A 27,898-nucleotide genomic window follows, 5' to 3' on the forward strand; every position below is an offset into this window, starting at 1 on the left:
CAGGCAAAGTATTCACAGGCATCTTGGAAGGGAGGGTGCGATCAGTCGTTGAGAGGAAGTTGGATGAAAACCAGTGTGGTTTCAGACCACAGAGAGGCTGTCAGGATCAGATTTTCAGTATGCGCCAGGTAATTGAAAAATGCTACGAGAGGAATAGGCAGTTGTGTTTATGTTTCGTAGATCTAGAGAAAGCATATGACAAGGTACCGAGGGAAAAGATGTTCGCTATACTGGGGGACAATGGAATTAAAGGTAGATTATTAAAATCAATCAAAGGCATTTATGTTGATAATTGGGCTTCAGTGAGAATTGATGGTAGAATGAGTTCTTGGTTCAGGGTACTTACAAGAGTTAGACAAGGCTGTAATCTTTCACCTTTGCTGTTTGTAGTTTACATGGATCATATGCTGAAAGGTATAAAATGGCAGGGAGGGATTCAGTTAGGTGGAAATGTAGTAAGCAGCCTGGCCTATACTGACGACTTGGTCTTAATGGCAGACTGTGCCGAAAGCCTGCAGTCTAACATCTTGGAACTTGAAAATAGGTGCAATGAGTATGGTATGAACATTAGCCTCTCGAAGACTAAATTGATGTCAGTAGGTAAGAAATCCAACGGATTTGAATGTCAGATTGGTGATACAAAGCTAGAACAGGTCGATAATTTCAAGTATTTAGGTTGTGTGTTTTCCCAGGATGGTAATATAGTAAGTGAGATTGAATCAAGGTGTAGTAAAGCTAATGCAGTGAGCTCGCAGCTGCGATCAGCAGTATTCTGTAAGAAGGAAGTCAGCTCCCAGACGAAACTCTTTACATCGGTCTGTTTTCAGACCAACTTTGCTTTATGGGAGCGAAAGCTGGGTGGACTCAGGATATCTTATTCATAAGTTAGAAGTAACAGACATGAAAGTAGCAAGAATGATTGCTGGTACAAACAGGTGGGAACAATGGCAGGAGGGAACTCGGAATGAGGAGATAAAGGCTAATTTAGGAATGAACTCGATGGATGAAGCTGTACGCATAAACCGGCTTCGGTGGTGGGGTCATGTGAGGCGAATGGAGGAGGATAGGTTACCTAGGAGAATAATGGACTCTGTTATGGAGGGTAAGAGAAGTAGAGGGAGACCAAGACGACGATGGTTAGACTCTGTTTCTAACGATTTAAAGATAAGAGGTATAGAACTAAATGAGGCCACAACACTAGTTGCAAATCGAGGATTGTGGCGACGTTTAGTAAATTCCCAGAGGCTTGCAGACTGAACGCTGAAAGGCATAACAGTCTATAATGATAATGTATGTATGTATGTATGTATGTATGTATGTATGTATGTATGTATGTTGACGGCGATTCGAACCTACGTCCTTCCGGACGAACCGAGCACGCCTTTACCGCCTTGGTCAGGCAGCCCCTCAACGCATGCTCTATTAGATTAAAATCCGAACTTTTTGAAGGCCAGCTCATAAGTGTAATTCCTATACCTTGAAACCACTTCTTTGTCTTGACAGTTCGTGAATCCCAGCGTTAACTTGTTGGAAAAATTAAATTATCATCGTTAAATTCCTCATACATTCGAAGCAATTCAAATTCCAGTATTTCTGTATAATCATCAGGTTTCATTTTGGGGTGCGGCCATGCTATTTTAGAAGTGCCTTTAGCACAGAATGCTGCCCAGATCATAACGCTGCCACCGCCAGAATTTCTACACATTCGAACTTCTTCTTTACGGAGATCATGCCAATAATACTGAAAATCACCTGGCCCATCCAAATTAAACTTCTTCTCATCACTGAATATTACTTTGTTCCATTCTAATGTTCATGATATATGTTCTTCAGCAAATTTCAATCTAGCCCCCTTATGAGCATTGTTTGAAGGCGGCTTGTGGAGCCGTTTCTTCAATGCAAGATTCTCGTCTCAAACGCTTATCCGATACTGACAATTTTCTTGTACGACCGTATCTGCCATTTTGTCCATACTATGCATCCTATTTGACAAAATTATCAATAACAGCCGGGCTGAGTGGCTCAGATGGTTGAGGTGCTGGCTTTCTTGGCAGGTTCGATCCTGGCTCAGCCCAGTGGTATTTGAAGGTGCTCAAATATGTCATTCTCGTGTCAATATATTGACTGACACGTAAAGGAACTCCTGCGGGACTAAATTCCGGCAATTCGGCGTCTCCGAAAATCGTAAAAGTAGTTAGTGGGTCGTAAAAACAATATCGTCATTTATTATCAATAACACAACTTGAACGCCCTAATGTCTTAGCAACTTGGCGATTAATCAGGCCCACTTCTTCGTAAGCCTTAATACTTGCTTGCTCTTCACATGAGAGAGGCTTCCGATGTGGCATTATTACAACTGCTGTGCGGTGTATGCAGTCACACCTCCAAGTTATAACTACAGTTTACATTTATCACCAATTGGTTATATTATTATCAGCGATTATATTATTATTTATTATATTATTACCAAATTGAAGTTTCTGCACACGGTAGCTGAGGCCATACGATTATTATTATTATTATTATTATTATTATTATTATTATTATTATTATTATTACCGTCGTTCTTCTTTTATTTGAGTACTAATGCCAAAGGTAAAATGTGAATTTATTTTGTATGCTTCGATTGTAAACTGTACGCGGAGAAACTGTACGTGCAATACGAAATAAGTAAATAATTTTTTCCCTCACACAAAACCACGTGCCTTTATACTAATTTCCACGACTGTATATCTTTAAATAATTGGGATTTGGACTGAAAAATGTGTTTCATTTAGAAGTTTCTTATCATCTATCCTCCTCCTTTTCAAGCTTTTTCTATTTTGTTTAACAAGGTCGTTCCTCCTCGTCAAGGCTGTCCACAACATTCTCTTCTGGTATTCGTTGCCACACATTGCCTTTGTTTAAGGGCCTCTGTTACACAGTCAATGAAGTGCAACGTTCTCGACGTACTATCCTATCTCCTATCTCCTATCTCCTCTTGATATGACCATACCTATGCAATGTTCTCCCTTATACCTTCTTTGATATTTCAGTCAGTACCGTAATATCTCTTATTCTCTCATGTTGGACACCATCTCTTCTCATCTCCACCACCTCCAGTTCGTCATCATCAATACTGGGCGATTTCTGACTTTAGGCACTCTAAAGCGATAAAAGAAAATGTTATGTGCCTCTGAACACTAATCGTAGTGCTATCCCCTTGAAGAATGAGAGTATCGGCTAAAGAAAGAATGCCGTAGGTATCCTATGCTCCGCAAACTTAACACCGTCAGAGGACTACAATCTTGGTCGAGAGAGGTTATATGAAATAGATGAAAGAGGCGAGCTAAGCCAAGTAAACTGAAGCAAATACCAGACGCAGCTGGGGTCGTGCGGTCGCAATATCCTATCTCACAAGTTGTGAGTCCCTTCGCTTCACTACACTTCAAAAAGGATGGCCGAGTAGGGTAGCAGACACCCATATTAGTATATCTTGTTCTGTCCTAGGACATCTATAAAGAAATTTCAGTAAAATACCTACTCTAAAACAAGATAGTGCTCTAGTAATAATTAATATTTCGCACCAATACATTCATGGTATCGTGTTTCAAATGACTTTGTAGGCTAGTGTCTCGTATGCTATAATGTACCGAAGAGAATTACTGTAAAGAAATTGGACTCATATATAGCTCGAACTCGAAACCTCTAGGTTTCTAGATTAGTGCATTAAGCGTTACTCTAGAGCAGTTTGCGCGTGAATGGTCCTATCTTTAAGCTGATAGAATATAGTTAATGGTTTTTCTTACATCCAAGTCTGGTGGTTATGAACGGGTAATGAAGTATTAGTTACACGCATGAGTAATAGTACTGTTATTGGTTTTACGTCCAACTAAATACTTTTACAGTTTTCGGAGACGCAGAGGTGCCTGAATTGTGTCCCGCAGGAGTTATTTTACGTGCAAGTAAGTCTACCGACACGAGAATGGCGTATTTGAGAACGTCTAATTACCATCGGACCGAGCACGAATCGAACTGACGAACCTGAGCTCAGAAGGCCAGCACTCTACCATCTGAGCTACTCAGCCCGGCTTGTATTTTGTTTTTTGAGAAATGCCATAGTGAGAAACAGTATAGACCTTTCTGGGCATGTTTTTTCATTGTAAGTAAACTCTACATTATTTTCTTTTAGAAAATCTAATTTTAATTGATAAATTGATCAATTTTAATCGATTGTGGTTTCATTGAGGGACCAATGACCATTGGTGACTATGGATTGTTCCAAATTTTTTTAATATTCTGCCAAGTAGTTCTTTGCTTTTATAATACACACCAGGCAAATGCTGGGGCTGTACCTTAATTAAGGCCACGGCCACTTCCTTTCCACTCCTGGCCCTTTCCTGTCCCATCGTCGCCATAAGACATAATATCTGTGTCGGTGCAACGTAAAGCAACTAGCAAAAAAATAGCATTATAATACAAGAGCGCACTTGCTCTTCCTTCACTCTGTTCTTTTGTGTGATGCAGTTATATAGCTGTACTGCAAAGTATTAAAACATCGTGTTATGTACAGCCCACTAAGGTCCTTGGCCTGTCCAGACAGATGGCCTGCAGATACTGGAGTGCCACGTGTGTCAGTGTGACGACATCCTCAGTCGTATTGCTTGACTTTCATGAGCGAGTCTGCTGCCCATCGTATCAGCAGTATCTCAGTTGTTCTCATGAGGCTGAATAATCCCTGCTCCAGCCTCGGCCCAGTAACAGACAGGGATGTTACTCCTACACCACGGGGCAGGTGTTTTATAATGTACATATACATCTCCGATATTTGAGATACCTTGTCGTTCCGTACCTCCAGAGCAACACAGAACTTCAGTCTGTTTTGTAGTTGGTTTTGATACGGATACGGTACGAGAACGAAAGTGCTCTGATCAAACCGAGGATAAAACAGTCTGAAGTGTTTCTTCAGAGTGTTGATTTCACATCACAATTTTCTTTGTAGATGATGATGTAAGATTTACAATTGTGATGTCATGAAAATGCATGCAATGTATCTGTACTGGAGGACTCAAGTAAGTTGTATGCGCTGCTGCTTTTAGGCTGTGTGAGCACGGACGGTGGAGATATGATTTCACAGTAAAACACCAAGGTATGTATGGATTAAACTATACGTTAGTCGTATCAGTGATTAAAGAAAACACAGCAGAAAAATATCTGTAAAGAACATCCACAGTGTATATATTACATTCAGAGCGACTAATTCCGGAGTTCATCAAAGAACACTTGGGCGATTGTTGCGGTACCACGAGCTATCTAAAATCCATTATCAAATGTTCTCAGCACCGGTATAATGTTTTTACCACCTATTTTCAACAGTCTGGTGCTCAGAGTCATTCTGTCGTACACTAAGGCAGTATCAAATTTCTTCCCATGACTTCATTTCCAGTTGCTTTTTTCAAGGTAACAGGTAATTACATTTCAAGGTAATAGGTGTAAAGAACGAGAGAAAACGTCTCAGTGCTAGCTGTAAATCGAGAAACACTTAGTTCTATTACATTTTACAAAGTGTTGCATTTTGTTGAATTCCTGAGCATGGTATCCTGCTCCCACTTTGCTGACTGAATAATTCTCCCATCCACGATTCCACCCAGTCTGTTGACTTCCTGTGCTAAGCATTCTGTTCCCACTCTGTCCGTTGACTTCTGACACAGAGCATAATGCTATCACCCATTATTCCACCCAGTCTGCTGACGTCCTGTGCTACGTATTCTGCTCCCACTCTGTTTGTTGACTTCTGACAAACAGTATAATGCTCCAACCATGATTCCACCCAGTCTGGTGACTTCCTGTGCTAAGCATTCTGTTCCCACTCTGTTTGTTGACTTCTGACACACAGTATAACGCTAAGTCCATGATTCCACCCAGCTTGTTGACTTACTGTGCTCAGTATTCTGCTCCCACACTGTTTGTTGACTTCTGACACACAGTATAACGCTAAGTCTATGATTTCACTCAGCTTGTTGACTTACTGTGCTCAGTATACTGTTCCCACACTGTTTGTTGACTTCTGACACACAGTATAACGCTAAGTCCATGATTCCACCCAGCTTGTTGACTTACTGTGCTCAGTATTCTGCTCCCACTCTGTTTGTTGACTTCTGACAAACAGTATAATGCTCCAACCACGATTCTACCCAGTCTGTTGACTTCCTGTGCTAAGCATTCTGTTCCCACTCTGTCTGTTGACTTCTGACGCACAGCATAATGCTATCATCCATTATTCCACCCAGTCTGCTGACTTCCTGTGCTACGTATTCTGCTCCCACTCTGTTTGTTGACTTCTGGCAAACAGTATAATGCTCCAACTATGATTTCACCCACTCTGTTGACTTCCTTTGCTAAGCATTCTGTTCCCACTCTGTTTGTTGACTTCTGACACACAGTATAATGCTCCAACCATGATTCCACCCAGTCTGTTGACTTCCTGTGCTAAGCATTCTGTTCTCACTCTGTTTGTTGACTTCTGACAAACAGTATAATGTTCCAACCATGATTCCACCCAGTCTGTTGACTTCCTGTGCTAAGCATTCTGTTCCCACTCTGTCTGTTGACTTCTGACACACAGCATAATGCTATCACCCATTATTCCACCCAGTCTGCTGACGTCCTGTGCTACGTATTCTGCTCCCACTCTGTTTGTTGACTTCTGACAAACAGTATAATGCTCCAACCATGATTCAACCCAGTCTGGTGACTTCCTGTGCTAAGCATTCTGTTCCCACTCAGTTTGTTGACTTCTGACACACAGTATAACGCTAAGTCCATGATTTCACTCAGCTTGTTGACTTACTGTGCTCAGTATACTGTTCCCACACTTTTTGTTGACTTCTGACACACAGTATAACGCTAAGTCCATGATTCCACCCAGCTTGTTGACTTACTGTGCTCAGTATTCTGCTCCCACTCTGTTTGTTGACTTCTGACAAACAGTATAATGCTCCAACCATGATTCCACCCAGTCTGTTGACTTCCTGTGCTAAGCATTCTGTTCCCACTCTGTCTGTTGACTTCTGACACACAGCAGAATGCTATCATCCATTATTCCACCCAGTCTGCTGACTTCTTGTGCTACGTATTCTGCTCCCACTCTGTTTGTTGACTTCTGACAAACAGTATAATGTTCCAACCATGATTCCACCCAGTCTGTTGACTTCCTGTGCTACGTATTCTGCTCCCACTCTGTTTGTTGACTTCTGACAAACAGTCTAATGCTCCAACCATGATTCCACCCCGTCTGTTGACTTCCTGTGCTAAGCATTCTGTTCCCACTCTGTTTGTTGACTTCTGACACACAGTATAAGGCTAAGTCCATGATTCCACCCAGCTTGTTGACTTACTGTGCTCACTATACTGTTCCCACTCTGTTTGTTGACTTTTGACAAATAGTATAATGCTCTCGTCCGTTATTTCACCCAGTCTACTGACTTCCTATGCACAGTATCCTGTTCCCACTCTGTTGACTTCTGACACGCTGTATAATGCTCAGTTTATGATTCAACCCAGATTTCTGACTTTCTGTGCACAGAATCCTGATTCTACTCTGTTTGTTAAATTCTTTTTCTTCTTACTAACAATTTGCTTTAGGTCTTATGGTGACGATGGGATAGGAAAGGGCTAGGAGTAGGAAGGAAGCGACCGTGGCCTTAATTAAGGTACAATCCCGGCATTTGCCTGGTGTGAAAATAAGGGACCACGGAAAACCGTCTTCAGTTCGGGGCTGCCGACAGCGGGGTTCGAACCAACTTTCTCCCGAATGCAATTGTTGACTCCTGAGTCACAGTATAATGCTATAATGCTCAATCCATTATTCCACCCAGTTTGATGACTGCCTGTACACAGTACCCTCCGTCTGGTTTCTTGATATCTTGTATACAGTATCCTGTTTCCACTCTGTTGGCTTCTGGCACACAGTCAATTGCTTCTACCCATAATTTCATCCAGTTTGAGGAGTTGTTGTATTCAGCGTCATGCTTTCGCGCAGTTTTTTTAAAATTCATATTCTCAGCAGCATTGTTCCATTACTACCTCGTTTCGGACTGAGTGAACAAAAGTATTCGAAGCCTATGGCGTACAGAAGAATAATCAGTATTTCATCCGCTTTTTGTTTCGTTTATTTTGTCTCTTTCACGACACGCGTAACATTACGGGTTATTTTTTAAATTAATTGAATTGTATAAATAACTAATTACTTTAACACATTTCCGTACATTTCCCAAATTAATTACATAATGCCTTGTTGCGTTTAAATGAGACGTTGTAGTACATGGGTTCTTTAAAAGAATTATTTAACATCAGTTCTCCGCGCTTCATCGGTCTAATTTAGATGCACCCTTAAAATAATACCTTTGTGTGGCTATTGCTAGTCTGGTGCAACTCTTATTAGTCAGACCCTCCGACGAGGAAGGTGACACCTGCCGAGAAATTGCATATTAGTGTGGTAGAGGATAGTGTTGTATGTGAATTGCAAGACAGTTGTGGACAATAGAAACATCTAGGTCCCGAGCCAAGGAAATTAAACTTATACAATTAAAATACCTCTTCCCTGCTAGGAATCGAACCCAAGGCCCCGAGGACCAAAGGTTAAGACTCTGACCACCTAGTCATAGTGACAGACATACCCCGCAGTATCAAATATGCTACTTACTATTCCAACACGATTATTATCTCTAGCTCCGTCTCGAAGACGTCGTGCAAGCGGATGATCCGCGGTGATGGTGAGCACAGGGACAGCAAAGCAATCTCGTGGTGGATTTCTGGACTACAGTCTTCACCGTACCGCGCTCTGCTGGAGAACTTGGCGGCAAAATGTTGACCAGTATCGCGAGAACGACATCGTCTCACGTTGGAGAACATGCCTCTGCAAAGATAAGAAACAATATTCAGTAAACAACAACAACAACAACAAAAACGGACAAGAAGGGAATTTAATTTTAACAGTAATATGAATATAAATTTTAATACAGGTACATAACAATTTTTTGAAGACCCTAATTTTTCATACCCCAATACATTAATGTCTAAGATATAATGTTGTTGCTTTTACGTCCCACCAACTACCTTTTTACGGTTTTCGGAGACGCCGATGTGCTGGAATTTAGTCCAGCAGGAGTTATTTCCCGTTCCAGTAAATCTACCGACACGAGGCTGATCTGACATATTTGAGCACCTTCAAATACCACCGGACTGAGCCAGGATCGAACCTACCAAGTTGAAGCCAGAAAGCCAGTGCCTCAACTGTGTGAGCCACTTAACCCAGCTGTCTAACATACAAGAATTTTTTTTTGTAATGGCGGACAAGGATGAAATTCTATTGATGTTGATTTTACTGAAGTAACTGTCCTTGCCGATACCCACATAGTTCTGAATCGAATTCCATATTAGTATAGATATAGTTCCGTTGTTATTAATTAGGGATTAGGAGCATCTTAGTCACAAGCTTTATTCTGTGTTTAGCGTTTCTCCATCTACTAAGTGAAGATATTTTGCCTAAAAGTAGTTCCTTGACGTGTAGTAAATGTACTGACACTGGTTTCTCACATTTAAGCACTCTTAAATACCAATCGACTCTTCCGGTGTTAGTGTAGGCAACCTTGAACACATTAGCTAAGCGCATAACGAACTACACCACACAATCTGTTTCCGATTTATGCCCTATATACACACTGTTTCTCGTCCTAACATCACAACTAAGCGACATTGTGCGTGGTCAGTATTGGATTGGTAACAGCTTAGGAACACCACGTTCTGTTGGCTCAGTTCGCTTCAGTCAAGAAAGCCAAGGAATAAAGCTGATGAAGTCGTCAGAAGTTATTCGCAATGAAGAAATAAGATGTTTGAGTGAGGGATTCGGTGGTGTAGTTACGTAAGGCGAATGAAGTAGGATAAGTTACGAAGCAGAATAATTTACTCGATCATGGAAGGGAGGGAAGAGAAGTAGGCCTAAGTAGAAGGAAATCTAGAAGGTGATGGTTAGTCTCAGATTTTAATAATTTCAAGGTTTGAAATGAGAGGAGGTCTCAGTGTTAGTTTGTAAATTGAGAGCTGTGAAAAGCAGTTAGTTCATTTACAGGGGGTTGCAGACTGAATACTGAAGGCATCAAAGTTTATTTTGTTATTGGCTTGACGTCGCACGTACTCAGACAGGTGTTACGGCGATGATGGTATTGGGCAGGGAAGGAGAGAACATGGCCTTATCTTTACGTTCAGCACCAGCATGTTCCTGGCGTGAAAACGAGAAACCAAAACTGTGAAAGTAGTTACTGAGGCGTAAAGCCAATATTATTATTATTATTATTATTATTATTATTATTATTATTATTATTATTATTATTATTATTATTATTATTATTAGACTCATTGGCTGAATGGTCAGGATTGAGGCCTTGGGTTCAGAGGGTTCCGGGTTTGATTCCCGGCCGGGTCGGGGATTTTAATCGCGTCTGATTAATTCTTCTGACTCGGGGACTGGGTGTTTGCCTTTGTCCCAAAATTTTCCTTTTCATATTCAGGCAACATAATACACTACCAACCACCACAGAAATACTCAATAGTGATTACATCCCTCTATATAGGGTTGGCGTCAGGAAGGGCATCTGTCCGTAAAACAGGGCCAAATCCACATGGGCGACAGAGTTCACCCCGCGACCCCACAGATGTGGAAGAAGCGGTAGTATTAGTAGTAGTAGAAGAAGGAGATTATTATTATTATTAGTGCATTATAAAGATGTATGTATGTATTAGATTACAGCTACACATACATAACGTTATTACTACAATGCTACTCTCCACCCAGTAATATTAAATAATTGCATTACCGGGCGAGTTGGCCATGCGGTTAGGGGCGCGCAGCTGTGAGCTCGCATCCGGGAGATAGTGGGTTCGAACCCTACTGTCGGCAGCCCTGAAGACGGTTTTCCGTGGTTTCCCATTTTCACACCAGGCAAATGCTGGGGCTGTACCTTAATTAAGGCCACGGCCGCTTCCTTCCCATTTCTAGGCCTTTCCTGTCCCATCGTCTCCATAAGACCTATCTGTGTCGGTGCGACGTTAAGCAAATAGCATAAAAATAATAATAATTGTATGTATACATCGCTTCGATTGTTATAGGTTTCGAAAGATGGCGTGTGCTGATATCTGGTCTTGAAAAGAGGTTATTTAAAGTGGCAGTAAACTAACTGTCGCATTTAAGCCCTTGTAAATGCCAACTGACTGCACTGAAGCTCGACCCGGCAGGAGGCAGGTGGCAGAGGGTTACCGGCTTGAAGAGGATCCAGCGCTGACAAGTAATGGCAGAATTTACCTAAACATGTAATTGTGCCGGCGTGTGTTTCGAGGAGAAGATTTCAGCAGTTTTTCTTAAAATCTAATATGTATATTTTTTTGCTGAAATATAGGATCTTCTGCGCAGTCTTCGGACCTCAATGTTTATTCCCAACTGGGAACACTCGGAACTCTCTCCTTTTACTTTTGAGCTGGGTGACTAAAATTTTTCAACCTGTAAATTTAGGTAATTTGTCTCGGTCTTTACACGTTCCCCTTTTAGTCACCCTATTAAGCATGGGATTATCCTCTGTGTCATTGGGTCTTAAGCCCACTTATGTTCTTGTCTTTTTCAGAACATTCTTCTAAGGAGTGCTGGTGTTTCGCTTCCTTACCTTTTGTTAATGGCCTGTTTTTAATGTAACCTTTTCTTTTCCTTATTTAAGCCCTAGTAGAATGGGTAATATACCCCTGTACATTCTTTATGGTTTTGTGGGTAACTCTGTCCACGGTGAGGTTCCCTTGGGGAACAGTACTTAACCTGGGTGTGAAATTTTTAAATTGATAAGCCTACAATGGGGCAACCTATTTATGAACACCATGAAGTGGGGCCACCTAATTGGTTAATTGTGTAATTGAGAATGTAACAAGTGACATATCGTTTTATTGAGGCTAGCCTCTATGTATTTGAAGCTCAGACTCTATAATGTATACCTGTTCGAAACAATAATTATGCTCTTTCATGATGTTGTACCTGTCAGGAGCTATTATGCTCTTTGATATGTAGGTTAACGACTGGGAGTTTTCCCAATTAATCTTGTAACTGATTTAGGACTTCTAAGTCCAATGTATCGTTGGAGCTGAGGAGCTTGTTGTTAAATGTGAATATTGTCAAGTAATTTTTCAACTACTTCTTGTTGAATCACTAGATTAGTCTATTTGGGTTTTAAGAGAAGAAAGAAATAAAATTTCCAATGTTTATTAAAGTACATTTTTGCTCAAAGTGATCCCCTATCCAGCCATTCACCCCATGCGCTTCCTTGCCTCTGCGTTCCACGATAAATCCCTGTATCTATTATTATAATTATTATTATAATAATAATTATAATTATTATTATAGTTATTATTATTATTTCTTTACACACCCGCCCAAGTTCGTGGGTTCAAACACGGCATAGGTAGTCGGATTTTTGACCGCAGGAATAATTTTTTTCAGCATTTCATGTCGTACAGTGTCAGCATGTAAATATTTCTGGTGACACATTTGGTGTTTACCCGACAAAATGAATGAAAACTCGACCACAGATCACCCAGCAGGCACAGAACATTCTGGCACAGTAAAACGGAATGTCGAAATCAACGCGCAGACAGCCAAAATTACATCAGATTAAAATGTCTGCGTGAGGTAGCTGATTCCATACGTTGATGATAATGATGATATTTTTTTTTTGCTACGGGCTTTACGTCGCACCGACACAGATAGGTCTTATGGCGACGATGGGATAGGAAAGGCCTAGGAGTTGGAAGGAAGCGGCCGTGGCCTTAATTAAGGTACAGCCCCAGCATTTGCCTGGTGTGAAAATGGGAAACCACGGAAAACCATCTTCAGGGCTGCCGATAGTGGGATTCGAACCTACTATCTCCCGGATGCAAGCTCACAGCCGCGCGCCTCTACACGCACGGCCAACTCGCCCGGTGATGATGATATTGATTAATAATATTATTATATTTGGAATATCTACCACAACCGTCAGGCTGAGTGGCACAGACGGTTGAGGCGCTGGCCTTCTGACCCAAACTTGGCAGGTTCGATCCTGGCTCACTTCGGTGGTATTTGAAGGTGTTCAAATACGTCAGCCTCGTGTCGGTAGATTTACTGGCACGTAAAAAGAACTCCTGAGGGGCTTAATTCCGGCACCTCGGCGTCGCCGAAAACTGTAAAAGTAGTTAGTGGGGTGTAAAGCCAATAACATTATTATTATTCTACCACAACAATACGGGAGACGGAAAAGAAGTCCTCTTACAGTAGGGAGAAGGACGAAAGGTATTTCTGAACTCCATCGCGAGCGTGTTCAATGAGTACGAGAGTTTTTCATAGCGATGATGGTTTTTAGAAGCCATTCCCACACGATTATCAAACCCTGATAATCGATTATAAAAGAGGAAACTAAATATCCTAAACACCGAAAAGTAAGGGCCTTGTGGTCAAGTCATGTAAATACGAAGAAATTCTATGTAAAAGTTTTCTGGGGTGTAGACCGTGGTCTACAAGGGATGTGGTCTCCCACATACAGTACTGTGGCTGGCCGTGAGAACCTAAGCAGTTAAAGGGAACATGCAAACAGATAGGCCTATTCTAATCATAAGAAAAGGAGATACTGCATCAATACGTCACAATGCGGCACTTCATTTCAAGGGATGAAGGAATTCTCTCGCAGCGAAAGTGGAGAACAAGGGACCAAGTCAACTCTCTTGTTTAACCTTGTTTAACTGGAGCCTTTGCGTAGTCAAGACAAAACCCTATCCTTGAAAAGCACACTGAATCTCATTACTTGCACAATGGAGATGTACAACCAGTGTTCTCAATTTTAAATTAGGGTATGACGAACAGAAATATTTGCGGTTTCAAATTGGGTCCTCTTAGGAACGAGATTTTGGGTATATACTCGAGAGTTCCTGCTCTTGACCCCGGATTCTCTGTCTATGGGGGAGAGACACGTTTCTCCACTAACACACTTACTGTCTCCTACTCAAACCAATTAAAATCTCAAGGTTATAACTCAGGTGAGCATTAGCTTATTGAAATGCGGAAGCTCATTTTCCATAATAATTAGGAGAGAATTATGTCGTTAACAGGATTTTCAAACAACTCCTTAAACATATGTTTGTCCTTCTTTTGGCCTCACTGCCTGCTGTTACTTCTTACTTGTTCGATGTATCTTTAAATCCTTTTGGTTCATGGGTTCTATCCTGGCTTAGGTCGATGACATTTAACGATGTCTAGTCGGCGGTGTGGAGCAATTGATTGAACACTCGTTTTTTTTTTTTTTTTTTTTTTTTTTTTTTTTTTTTTTACAAATTTGCTGAATCAAATCACTGCTCAGTCAGTCGGCATTTAATGTGAAGAATTGTAACGTTAGAATCCTCCTTGGCGTCAGTCTCAAAATATACAGGTTTATTCAGATAAGTAGTCCACCTTTTAAAAAATATAGACATTCCATTTTTTAAATTCTTAAATTGTATTGAGAGGTGTATAAACTCTGACCAATTCATCTCCATCACGTACGTAATTACCGAGAAATCGGTAGAAATTTTCTTTTAAATAGATGTATACTAATTTTACCAAGTAGAACAACAAAGACCGGGCGTGTTGGCCGTGTGGTTAGGGGCGCACAGCTATCAGCTTGCATCCGGGAGATAGTGGTTTCGAACCCCATAGTTGGCAGCTCTGAAAATGGGTTTCCGTGGCTTCCCATTTTCACACCAAGCAAATGCTGCTACCTTAATTAAGGCCACGGCCGCTTCCTTCCCACTCCTAGGCCTTTCCTATTCCATCGTCGCCTTAAGAGCTATCTTTGTCGGTGAGACGTAAAGCAAAGTTGTAAAAAGAAGAACAACAAAGAATCGAGCAACAAGTTCAGAGATGTGCTTATTTTTCAAATCCGACGAGTGCTTTTGGAAATATTAAAGGGTTTTGTATGTGTAGGCATTAGACAGAAAGTGATGCTTTCAGAGAGCATGCTGCATGATTCACACTTTGTTGATAAAACATACATACAATACCTCGCCCTTATCTCGAGTGAACCGAGAGAAACAAGAGTATGATGAAGGCCGCCACATTTGGGAATTATAAACTTCTGTTTGATTGACACTGAATACGTATTTTTACTTTTTTCATTTGGCTTTTCGTCGCATCGACACATATAAGTCTTATGGCGACGATGGGATAGGAAAGGGCTACAAGTGGCGAGGAAGCGGTCATGGCGTTAATTAAGATACAGCCTGGTGTGAAAATGGGAAACCACAGAAAATCATCTTCAGGGCTGCCGACAGTGAAATTCGACCCACTATCTCCCGAATGTAAGCTCACAGCTGCGCGCCCCTAACCGCACGGCCAACTCGCTCGGTACATTGAGTAAGAAAGAGACGAGGTGGACTATTTAGCTGAATAACGCTAATATTTCAGCATCACAGATCATATGATATTTTTTAAATTCTGTGCTTTTTCCTAACTACTTTGGGTAGGCTATTGGTGTGGTTTGGCCCAGTTATACGACCGTATGTCCTCCCTCAGGTCAACCATACGAGGAGGGATGTATTCACTATTGTGTGTTTCTGTCGTTGTTGGCAGTGTGGCGTATAGTTTGTAGATGGAAATATGTATTAAGACGAACCTGAACACACAATCCCCAAGCCATAGGAATTACCCATATACAGTAAAAATCCCCGATCTGGTCGGGATATAACCATTTGAACCGAAGGCCACAATGCTGACCAGTCAGTCAGGGAGCCGGACCATATCCATATATATAAAATACCATGTCCTGACTGACTGACTGACTGACTGACTGACTGATCCATCATCGCCGAGTCAAAACTACTGGACATACAGAAATGAAATTTTGAGGATACATTTGTATCAGAGTGTAGGTGCTCACTAAGGGAGGATTTTTGGATGTGCCTTCGTCAATGGGTGAAAAGGGGGTGAATTTTGAATGAGTATATCTATATCTAAAAACTTAAAAGTTTACAGACGTAAAAATTGGTATTTGGCATCTCTTTTAAGAATAAAGAAACACGTATTGTTTTGTTTTCGGAAAATCCCAATAAGGGGGTAAAAAAGGTGAAAAAGGGGTTGAATACGTTTTATGAGCATACATATATCTCAAAAACTGAAGAGGTTAGAGACATGAAAATTGGTGTTTGAAATCTAATCCTAAATTAAGAAACACGTATTTTTTTTGTTTTTGAAAAATCAAATTAATGGGGGGTGGGAGGGTGTGTGAACAGGTGTGATAAAGGGGGTGATTTTTTAAAAGACTATATCTGCAGTACATCTCAGAAACGTAACATGTTACACACACGAAACTTGGTATTTGGAATACCCTGTAAAAGTAAAGAAACGCGCATAATTTGTTTTTCTGAAAATCCATATAAGGGGAACTGATAAAGGGGGCGAATTTTAAAATGAGCATAACTACAGTATATCTCAAAACCTTAACAAGTTACAGACGTGAAAATTGGTACTTTTAATCTCTTTTAAAAACCAAGAATCATATATTTTGTTTTCGAAGAAAACACTTAAGGGGGTAAAAAGGATTGAAAAGTGGGTTGAATTATTTTTATTAGGATAGTGATATCTCGAAAACTGAAGTTATTACAGGCATGAAAATTGGTATTTGGAGTCCCTTTAAAAATAAAGAAGTATGTATTTTTCGGAAAATCCACTTGGGGGGAGGGAGGGAACTGGAAAGTTAGTTGAATTCCTTGTATGAGGATACTTATATCTCAAAAACTGAAGATGCTGAAACCGTGAAAATTGGTGTTTGTAAACTCCTTTAAAAATAAAGAAGCATGTATTCTTTTGCTTTTCAGAAATCTAGTTGGGGGGGGGGGGGAGTGGTGAAACTTTGAAATCTTAGGAAAATTATTTGTATGATGATACTTATATCTAAAAAACCAAAGATGTTACAGACGTGAAAATTTGTATTGTCGATCTCCTTCAAGGATAAAGAAACAAGCATTTTTGGAGGAAAATGAACGTGGGGGGGAGGAGGCGTTGAAAAATGAGTTGAATTCTTTCTGTGAGGGTACACATGTCTCAAAAGCTATGCAGTCGTGATAATTGGTATTTTGAAGCTCTTTTTTAAGTAAAGAAACACGTATTTTTTTGTTTTCGGAAAATTCACTCAAAGGAAAAGGAAGTGAAAAAATTGAATTCTTTTTGTGGGGATACCTGTATCTCAAAAAATTAAGGTTATAGACGTGAAAATTGGTATTTGGAATCAACTTTGGGGGTGGGGGTGAGGAAATCAACTTAACAGGGGGGTTAAAGGGTGAAAAAGGAGTTGAATTACTTTTACGAGGATACTTATTTCTCTAAAACGTTACAGACATGAAAATTTGTATATGGAATCTTCTTTCAAAGTAAAGGAACACGTATTCTTTTGTTTTCGAAAAATCCACTTAAGGGGGGTGAATGAATTTAAAAATTAGCTGAATTCTTGGTATACGGATACTTATATATCAAAAACTAAGATGTTACAGACGTGAAAATAGGTATTTGGAATCGCTTTTAAAAATAAAGAAACAGGTCTTCTTTTGTTTTTGAAAAATTCAGTTAAAGGCATGAAGGAACTGAAAAATTATTTGAATTATTTGATTGAGGATACCTATATCTGAAAAACTAAAGATGTTACAGACGTGAAAATTGGTATTTGGAATCTCCTTTAAAAATGAAGAAACATGCATTTTTTTGTTTTCGAAAAATCGACTTAAGGGGGGAGTGATAATAAGTAAAGAAGGAGTTAAATTCTGTTTATGAGGATACTTATATCTCCAAAACTGAAGACGTTACAGATATGAAAGTTGGTATTTTGAATCTCCTTTTAAAGTAAGGAAACACATATTTTTGTTTCCGGAAAGTCCACTTAGGGGAGAGAAGTGTGGAAAGAAGTGAGAAAGAAGATGAATTCATTTTACAAGGATACTTATATCTCAAAAAGTGAAGATGTTACAGACGTGAAAACTGGTATTTGGAATCTCCTTTAAAAATAAAGAAACATGTATTTTTGTTTTCAGAAAATCCGCTTAGGTGGCGGTGGGGGAAGGACTGATAAAGGGGTTGAATTCTTTTTGTGGGGATACTCAAAAACTGAAGATTTTACAGACGTGGATATAGGTAACTTATTTGTAATCTCCTATGAAATTGAGACAAATGTATCTTTTGTTTGTTTTCGACTTGAGAGAAGACTGTTGCCCACATGTACAGTTCTATGTCGCATGGTTTCCTTAGCCCCAAAAGGCAATACCACAAACGTGGCTTACAAAGATTTTCTGGGGAAAATGAAACTCAATTTTTCGCTGAGTTTTTATACTTTAGGGATTTTCAGATAATGTACAATGCCGATGAACTATTACTTTTATCAGATAACGAAATCCACGCCTGCGAAGCCAAGGGTAACTGCTAGTACAATAAGAATTATTATTATTACTTATTGACATTTTAAAACTGAGTGATTGGCATGTGTCACAGGTCACGTAACCGTAAGTTTGCTTTCGGGAAGAAGTAGGTTCAATTCTTACCGCCAGCCGCTCCTGAAGTTTGTCTTCCTTGGTTTCCCATTTTTACACTAGACACATTTCGTGTCTAGCCCACGGCCGATACCTTCCCATTCCAATCCCAGCCTGTGGTAGCGCGATGTTCCATGTCTTACAAAAAAAGAATATACCGAGCTCGATAGCTGTAGTCGCTTAAGTGCGGCCAGTATCCAGTATTCGGGAGATAGTGGGTTCGAACCCCACTGTCGGCAGCCCTAAAGATGGTTTTCTATGGTCTCCCATTTTCACACCAGGCAAATTCTGGGGCTGTGCCTTAATTAAGGCCACGTGATTATAATTGAAGAGCTATCTGACTGTGAGATGGCGGCCCAGTCTAGAAAGCCAAGAATTAACTGCCGAGAGGATTCGTTACGCTGATCACACGACACCTCATAATCTGCAGGCCCTCGGACTGAGCAGCGGTCTCTTGGTAGGTCATGGCCCTTCTGTACTGTTTCGTTATGGTGTCTGGTTTGGTTTCCTGTAGGTAGATTACCTGATATGTAAAAACTCTTACAGGAGAACATAGATACAGTATTGAATCTCTGAATGTTATTACCGTATTTCTCCAAATCCAAGACGAACCCCACTTTTTCCTTCAAAATATTTAAATGAGGCTTAAATTGTGCTTTTTAAAATCATGTGAATGCCTTTCTTGTACAGTACGCATTTTTAGACTATGTCTTCACGCCAAGTGTTCTTGTTGCGAGCCACTGGATGCATTTTTTGTACAGTAGGCCTACGCATTTTTTAGTCTTCACGCTAACGCTGAATATTGGCTTTAGTTAGGCCTAAGCCGTGTTTTCTTGCAGCTGCACAATATTCTACATTTCCGAGTGTTTATTAAGCATTAACTTAAAATTAGCATCATAATATCGACGAGAACCCGTTGAAAATTTATCGGTAATACCTGTTCCACGTATCTTTACAATACGACGATCCGTCACGAAAATATTCCTCCTGTCTATAATACTTTATTTTACTTAGCGTCAGGTACAGTAGACGCGTTTTAACTCAGTCATTGAGTAGCCGTGGCCTTTCTAAGAATTCGAAAGTTTGCATGTTTTGATGCCATTCTTCAGTTTTTGTAGAGGCTAATATAACGACATTTTCTCTTCACTATTTCCCGAGATTCAATGACGTTACACAGAGGCACTGTACAATCGGTTCCTGCGGCTGGCGATGTACAATAAAGAGGCGGTCGTTGGTTGTCAACGAGTTTTGTGTGCGCGTGCGCAGGGGGTGAAAAGAAGCAGTGTGGTTACCGTGGTAGTTGCAAGTGGTAATCGGGAATCGAACCCGGGACCCCTGTGACAAAAGGCCAGCACGCTAACCACTTTAACCATGGACGTTGCCAATGGTGTTCATTAGTGTTAGGTCGCGAATGCAAGACGTCGCTTGATTTTTCACATGAAATACTGAGAAAAAAAACCATTGTCTTGGATTCGAAGAAATACGGCATTAGAAACCCACTCTAGGTACCCCAAACAGTAAATGCGTGCCCGGTTCAACCGAAAGATCGTGGGCTCGATTCGTTGTTAGGAAGTGAAGAGGCACGTGAGGTTCACTCAACCTACATTAAAAATGAGTATCAGTTTAATTCCTGGGGGTAAAAAGACAGCCTGACATAAAGGGGTAACCACCCTATGCCACTTAGTACAGAGGTTACGCGTAGTGGAAGCCTTACCTCCCATTCCTCCAAGGGCCTTCATGGCCTATACGGAAATGGATTTGCTTTGACTCACTCTGGAAAATAGGGACATACTTGGTTATTAGCCTTGTGTAGATGAGTGGGTGTAGGTCGTGCCTTATAACACTTTTTACTGAGGGGTCTGAACAAGTGTGGGTGTCTGTATTACTGTATACTTCTATATAGTTTATATGAGGAGGTGTATGCAATTTCAATTCCTCTGTCTATTACAGTATTGACACGACCACGTTGGATGGTGCCGCACTGGGCCATATTCAGTGAAATTCTGGAAAGAACAGGTAATCGAACCTGTAATATTACTGTAATATTTAGACCAAAGTAGTGGTTCAAAATGTATACAATTTTAAATTAATAATAATAATAATAATAATAATAATAATAATAATAATAATAATAATAATAATAATAATAATAATAATAATAATAATAATAATCCCCGGATGCCCGGGTTAGATTCCTGGCTCTGCCACGAAATTTGAAATGTGGTAAGAGGGCTGGAATGGGGTCCACTTAGCCTCCGGAGCTCAACTGAGTAGAGGGGGGTTCGATTCCCACCTCACCCATCCTCGAAGTGGTTTTCCGTGGTTTCCCACTTCTCCTCCAGGCAAATGCCGGGATGGTACCTAACTTAAGGCCACGGCCGCTTCCTTGCATCTTCCTTGTCTACCCCTTCCAATCTTCCCATTCCCCCGTAAGGCCTGTTCAGCATAGCTGGTGAGGCCGCCTGGGCGAGGTACTGGTCATCCTCCCCAGTTGTATCCCAGACCCAGAGTCTGAAGCTTCAGGACACTGCCCTTGAGGCGGTAGAGGTGGGATCCCTCGCTGAGCCAGAGGGAAAACCGACCCTGGAGGGTAAACAGATTAAGAAGAAGAAGATTCCTGGCTCTGCCACGAAATTTGAAAAGTGGTACGAGGGCTGGAATGGGGCCCTAAGAAGTTACATTGACAATGGTCTTTTCATTTACGCAACTATGAACGCCAATCGGATTACTCGTGATTCGATCTCTTATTCATGTGCGTAGGGAATGAGTACCGTGCGAAATGGCTTCGCGATTTGCGTCAGTAGCTGTAGGAGAGATGGGTTCGAATCCCACGCTCGGAAACCCTGAAGATCTTTTTGCATAGTTTCCCATTTTCATACCAGCTAAATGATGAGGCTGGACCTTGACTAAGGCCACGGTCGCTTTCTTCCCACTCGTACCCTTTCCTATCCCATCATCGCCGTAAGACTTGTCTGTGTCGGTGAAACGAAAGTAAAAAAGATAAACAAATAGGAAACGATTGCATAGTGAGTGGCGCGACAAAATTAACAGCTGTCAATAATAAAGAAATAAAGAAATAGGCCTAAATTATTGTCTGAGGTCGCCAAATACTCGAAATTGATTTTTAAAGGACAGCAGAACAACCGGGAAGTCTCCGTGGCTCAGGCGGCAGCGCGTCGGCCTCTCACCGTTGGATACCGTGGTTCAAATCCCGGGTCACTCCACGTGAGATTTGTGCTGGACAAAGCGGAGGCAGGACAGGTTTTCTCCGGGTACTCCGGTTTTCCCTGTCTGATTTCATTCCAGCAACACTCTCCATTAACATTTCATTTGATTTTTCAGTCATTTATCATTGACCCAGAGGAGTGCGACAGGCTTCGGCAGCCGGCACATTTCCTATCCTCGCCGCTAGAACGGGGCTTCATTCATTCCATTCCTGACCCGGTCGAATGACTGGAAACAGGCTGTGGATTTTCATTTTCAGAACAACCGGGGTGTGGTAAGTCCTTGCTCAGCCACTCGAAGTGTACGCCGGGCTAAGTGAGTCAGAGTATAGAGCGCTGGCCTTTTGAACCGAAGTTGCGGGTTCGATCCCAGTTCAGTCCGGTGTAATTTGAAGGTGCTTAAATTTTCCAGTCCAATGTCGGTATTCTTACCGGCACTTCGACAATATTTCGGCACCTCGTCGTCTCCGAAAATAGTAAAAATAGTCAATAGCACGTAAATCCATTAACATAATAATTAATATTAGTCTTTAATATTGACAGCACTTCAACGAGTGGATTGAGTTTTACAAATTTCAAGTATAGTAATTATCTAAATTGAACTACTGGAGTTGTTCATTGTATCAAAGCGTAAGACAAGATTAGGTTCAGGAAATTCAAGCATTTAAACTGAAATAAATCCACAAGATGGGATATTATACACGTTGCTTTACATCGCACCGATGCAGATAGATCTTATGGCGACGATGAGATAGGAAAGAGCTAGGAGTGAGAAGGAAGCGGCCGATGCCTTCATGCAAGTACAGCCCCAGCATTTGCCTGGCGTGAAAATGAAAATCACAGAAAACCATCTTTAGGGCTGCTGACAGTGAGGTTCGAACCCACTATCTTCAGAATACTGGAAACTGGCCACACTTAAGCGACTGTAGCTATCGAGCTCGGTCAAGATGAAAAAAAAAGAACTAGTCATCCTAAAACTTAAATCGCATGTTTCATTCACCTTGGCAAGAAGCGAGTATTCTCCACGCACTGAATAGATACAAAGTATACTAAATGAAATCTACCTATAATCTAAATTTTTAAGTATTCTGACTGCCGGTTATACATTTATAAATCTGTTTAGTACAAGACAGGCAGAACATTCAAAGAGTTAAAGTAAAAAGCAAAGTAATCTCCGTACAGGCCATGAAGGCCCTTGGAGGGGTGGAAGGTAAAGTCTTCCACTATCCGTAACCTCGGCACTTGATGGGGTAGAGTGGTTAGCTCTACGCCCGGCCGCCTTTGCACCCAGGAATCAACCAGGTACTCATTTTTGTTGTAGGTTGATTGAACCTCAGGACAATGTGCACCTCCGGAAGTGGAAATCTCTGTTCTAAAATTTTACGACTTCCTGACGGGGATTCGAACCATGCCCTTACGGGTGAACCGAGCACGCCTTTACCGCCTCGGCCAGGCAACACCTATGCAAGGAATTACAACTTGTAATCTCAGGAATCTCAAACCAAGTAATTGAAATCTAGGCGAATAAAATAATATCAATTATTTTACTATTACTCCATTTCAGTAATCTCCGATTCACCTAAACCCCAGGGGGAAGTGACGTTTCAAAACTCCCGTATACCTTGGCTGGGATTTGAACCGCAGCCACTTTGAGGAGCAGCCGGAGACGGTGTCGCTATTATCAAGTCCCACCTTCGGAGGATGAAACAATGATTATTTGAGGTTAGATTTGGACAAGAAATCCCAGCAAATCTTAGCATTTTTCTCTGGTAAGTAAGGAAAATTCCCGACATAAATCACACTGATATTGTTCACCGAAAGTCATCATGGGGTAGAACTCAAATTCGGCCCCCCGGTTCTCTTGCGATGCAGATATCAGGGCAAACGGCTAATGAGATATGAAATTTCAGAGGAATGGAACAGAGGTGATGCTGAAGTTCGTTGATCTACGCTGACTAGAAAGTGGGATGCTGATCTAAGTGGCGCCTTGCTCGCCCTACCTAATTCAAATGTTGCAACACTACTGTGAATTTCATTAAAGAGCAGACAGAGAGTTACGCTTAATTTTGAGGTTCTTAGATAACGGGATATGTTTTCACGGGTCCCTAGATTTAAATAACACGAAAAAGCGGCGAGGTCTTATTAAATATTCTTGAAAAGAGAGAGCATAGGATCTTCAACTGTTCCCAGTTGCTTTTGGGGTTAGTGGGGCCGCCCCTGCTCATTTTGGGTTCAAAACACCATGTGAGTTTCCAAGTATATGTGATTCGAATCTCAACCAAGAGAGTGGAACATCAATAATGCTAATTATCGCAATATTAATTATTTCTGCCCTTCTCCCAATGAACTTGGGCCAGCACTAGTGATAATTAAGCCCAACTTTACGGCTGGTTGCCCTTCCCGACGCCAAACCGAAGTGGAAGGATGTAATTACTGACGTATGTTTCTGTATTGGTTGGTAATAATAACAGCGTGTGGCCTCCGGAGAGGCCTGGTGCAGGTCTTTTGATTTGACGTTCGTAGGTGACTTGCGCGTCATGATGATGATGAAATTATGATGAAGAGGGCACATACACCCAGTCCCCGTACCAGGGAACACTGCCGGGAATCGAACGCGGGACCCTTGTGACCAAAGGCCAGCACGCTAACCATTTAACCATGAAGCCGGACATTACTTGGTATTATGATGTGTCGTACGTAAATTAAGATGTGTATTAAGACGAGCGTCCGCCTCTGTGGTGTAGTGGTTAGCGTGATTAGCTGCCACCCCCGGAGGTCCAGGTTCGATTCCCGGCTCTGCCACGAAATTTGAAAAGTGGTACGAGGGCTGGAACGGGGTCCACTCAGCCTCGGGAGGTCAACTGAGTAGAGGTGGGTTCGATTCTCACCTCAGCCATCCTCGAAGTGGTTTTCCGTGGTTTCCCACTTCACCTCCAGGCGAATGCCGGGATGGTACCTAACTTAAGGCCACGACCGCTCCCTTCCCTCATCCTTGCCTATCCCTTCCAATCTTCCCATCCCCCTACAAGGCCCCTGTTCACTATAGCAGGTGAGGCCGCCTGGGCGAGGTACTGGTCATACTCCCCAGTTGTATCCCCCGACCAAGTGTCTGAAGCTCCAGGACACTACCCTTGAGGCGGTAGAGGTGGGATCCCTCGCTGAGTCCGAGGGAAAAGCCGAACCTGGAGGGTAAACAGATGATGATGAGATGATTAAGACGAGCACGAACTCCTTTCCTCGAGCTGGAAGAATTAACCAGACGTGGCAAAAATCCCCATCCCAGCAAGAAATCGAAGGCCACTGCGAAACATGACCATTCAACCAAAGAGCCGGAATGCCCAGTGCTAATTATAATCCTCCACATTAATTTAGGCTTATTCACCAACGCTTTCTCACCTTAGGACTGAGCGATAGATGACTCCTCAAACAAGTTTTGGTGTTATGATCAGTTAATTCGATATATAACCGGGTACAAAGGATTAGTCCATTGTGAACTGGGTTCTTATGAGGTCTATAGGATAGAATAGACCAGGGCTTGTAGTTATAAATGAGAAACCACGGCAAACCTTGCTACGTATGGCCAATGGGAGAATTCGAATTCGTGCGTTTCCCAAGTCCATGTATCTAAACTGGTCGGTCCCCATATTAAACTCTACCGAAACTCTTTAAATCAGACTCTTGACAAGAACTGAGAGTTGATGCTGTTGATTCTTATACTATTATTAGTTTTACCTCACACTAACTAATTTTTCGGTTTTCAGAGTTACCGAGTTGGCGGAATATTGTCCCACAAGAATTGTTTTATGTGCCAGTAAATCTACCGACACGAGGTTGAGGTACTTGAGCACCTTCAAACACCACCGGACTGAGCCGATATTGAACCCGCCAACATTGTCTCAGAATACCAGTGCTCTACTCTCTGAGGCACTCAGCTCTTCTGTTGTTCAATCAATCAATCAATCAATCAATCAATCAATCAATCAATCAATCAATCAATCAATCAATCAATCAATCAATCAATCAATCAATCAATCAATCAATCAATACTGACCTGCATTTAGGGCAGTCGCCCACGTTACAGATTCCCTATCTGTTGTTTTCCTAGACGTTTCTTAAATAATTTCAAAGAAATTGGAAATTTATTGAATATCTCCCTTGGTAAATTATTCCAATCCCTAACTCCCCTTCCTATAAACGAATATTTGCCCCAATTTGTCCTCTTGAATTCCATCGTTGTCTTCATATGGAGATCTTTCCTAGTTTTAAAGACACTACTCAAACTTATTCGTCTACTAATGTCATTCCAGGCCATCTCTCCACTGACGTTCGGCTCCATGGCTAAATGGTTAGCGTGCTGGCCTTTGGTCACAGGGATCCCGGGTTCGATTCCTGGCAGGGTCGGGAATTTTAACCTTAATTGGTTAATTTCGCTGGCACGGGGGCTGGGTGTATGTGTCGTCTTCATCATCATTTCATTCTCATCACGGCGCGCAGGTCACCTACGGGTGTCAAATCAAAAGACCTGCACCTGGCGAGCCGAACATGTCCTCGGACACTCCCGGCACTAAAAGCCATACGCCATTTCATTTCTCCACTGACATCTCGGAATATACAATTTAGTTGAGCAGCTCGTCTCCTTTTCCCAAGTCTCCCCAGCCCAAACTTTGCAACATTTTCGTAACGCTACTTTTTCGGAAATCACCTAGAAAAAATCGAGCTGCATATCTTTGGATTTTTTCCAGTTCCCAAATCAAGTAATCCCGGTGAGGATCCTAAACACTGGCACCATACCCTATTTGGGGTCTTACCAGGGAATGATATGCCCTGTCTTTTACATCCTTACTACAACCCCTAAACGCCCTCATAACCATGTGCAGAGTTATGTATCCTTTATTTACAAACCGATTTATGTGATTACTCCAATGAAGAACTTTCCTTATATAAACACCTAGGTATTTACAGTGATCACCATAAGGAACTTTCAACCCATCAACACAGTAATTATAAACAGAGAGGACTTTTCCTATTTGTGAAACTCACAACCTGACTTTTAACCCCGATTATCATCATACCATCGCCTGCTCTCCGTCTCACAACGTTATCGAGGTCATTTTGCAGTTGCTCACAATCTTGACACTTATTTATTACTATATACAGAATAAGATTATCCGCAAAAAGCCTTATCTCTGATTCCACTTCTTCACTCATATCATTTAAATATATATAATAAAACATAAAGGTCCAATAATACTGACTTGAGGAATTCCTCTCTTAATTATTACAGGGTCAGATATAGCTTCGCCTACTTTAATTCTCTGAGTTCTATTTTATAGAAATATAGCCACCCATTCAGTCACTCTTTTGTCTCGTCCAATTGCACTCATTTTTGTCAGTAATCTCCCGTTATTTACCCTATCGAATGCCTTAGATAGGCCAATACCTATAGAGACCATTTGTCTTCCTGAATTCAAGATATCTGCTATATCTTGCTGGAATCCTACAAGTTGAGATTCAGTGGAATCACTTTTCCTAAACCCGAACTGACTTCTATCGAACCAGTTATTAATTTCTTAAACATGTCTAACATAATCAGAAATAATTCTTTCCAAAAGCTTACATGCAATGCATGTCAAACTGACTGGCCTGTAATTTTCAGCTTTATATCTATCACCCTTTCCTTTATACACAGGGTATACTACAGCAAATCTCCATTCATTCGGTATAGCTCCTTCATGCAAACAATAATGAAATAAGTACTTCAGATATGCTATTATATCCCAACCCATTGTCTTTAGTATATCTCCAGAAATCTTATCAATTCCAGCCGCTTTTGTAGTTTTTCATTTTTTATCTTTGTATAAATGTCATTGTTATCATAGGTAATTTTGAATACTTCTTTAGTATTAGTCACCTCCTCTATCAGGACATTATCCTTGTAACCAACAATCTTTACATACTGTTGAGTGAATACTTCTGCCTTTTGAAGATCCTCACATACACACTCCCCTTGTTCATTAATGATTCCTGGAATATCCTTCTTGGAACCTGCTTCTGCCTTAAAGTACCTATGCATGCTCTTCCAT

General features: G+C 41.3%; 1 protein-coding gene across 1 annotated transcript in view; it reads right to left on the bottom strand.

The window, feature by feature from the left end:
• LOC136863094 (uncharacterized) overlaps positions 1-27,898 on the bottom strand; it is a 324,692-nt gene that overhangs the window by 88,991 nt on the left and 207,803 nt on the right. Inside the window, exon 3 of the mRNA XM_067139430.2 lies at positions 8,684-8,896. Coding sequence (XP_066995531.2) covers positions 8,684-8,896 — 213 coding nt within the window. The remainder of the gene's footprint in view (positions 1-8,683; positions 8,897-27,898) is intronic.

The sequence above is a fragment of the Anabrus simplex genome, chromosome 2, assembly GCF_040414725.1.
Source record: "Anabrus simplex isolate iqAnaSimp1 chromosome 2, ASM4041472v1, whole genome shotgun sequence".
NCBI classification, from domain to species: Eukaryota; Metazoa; Arthropoda; class Insecta; order Orthoptera; family Tettigoniidae; genus Anabrus; species Anabrus simplex.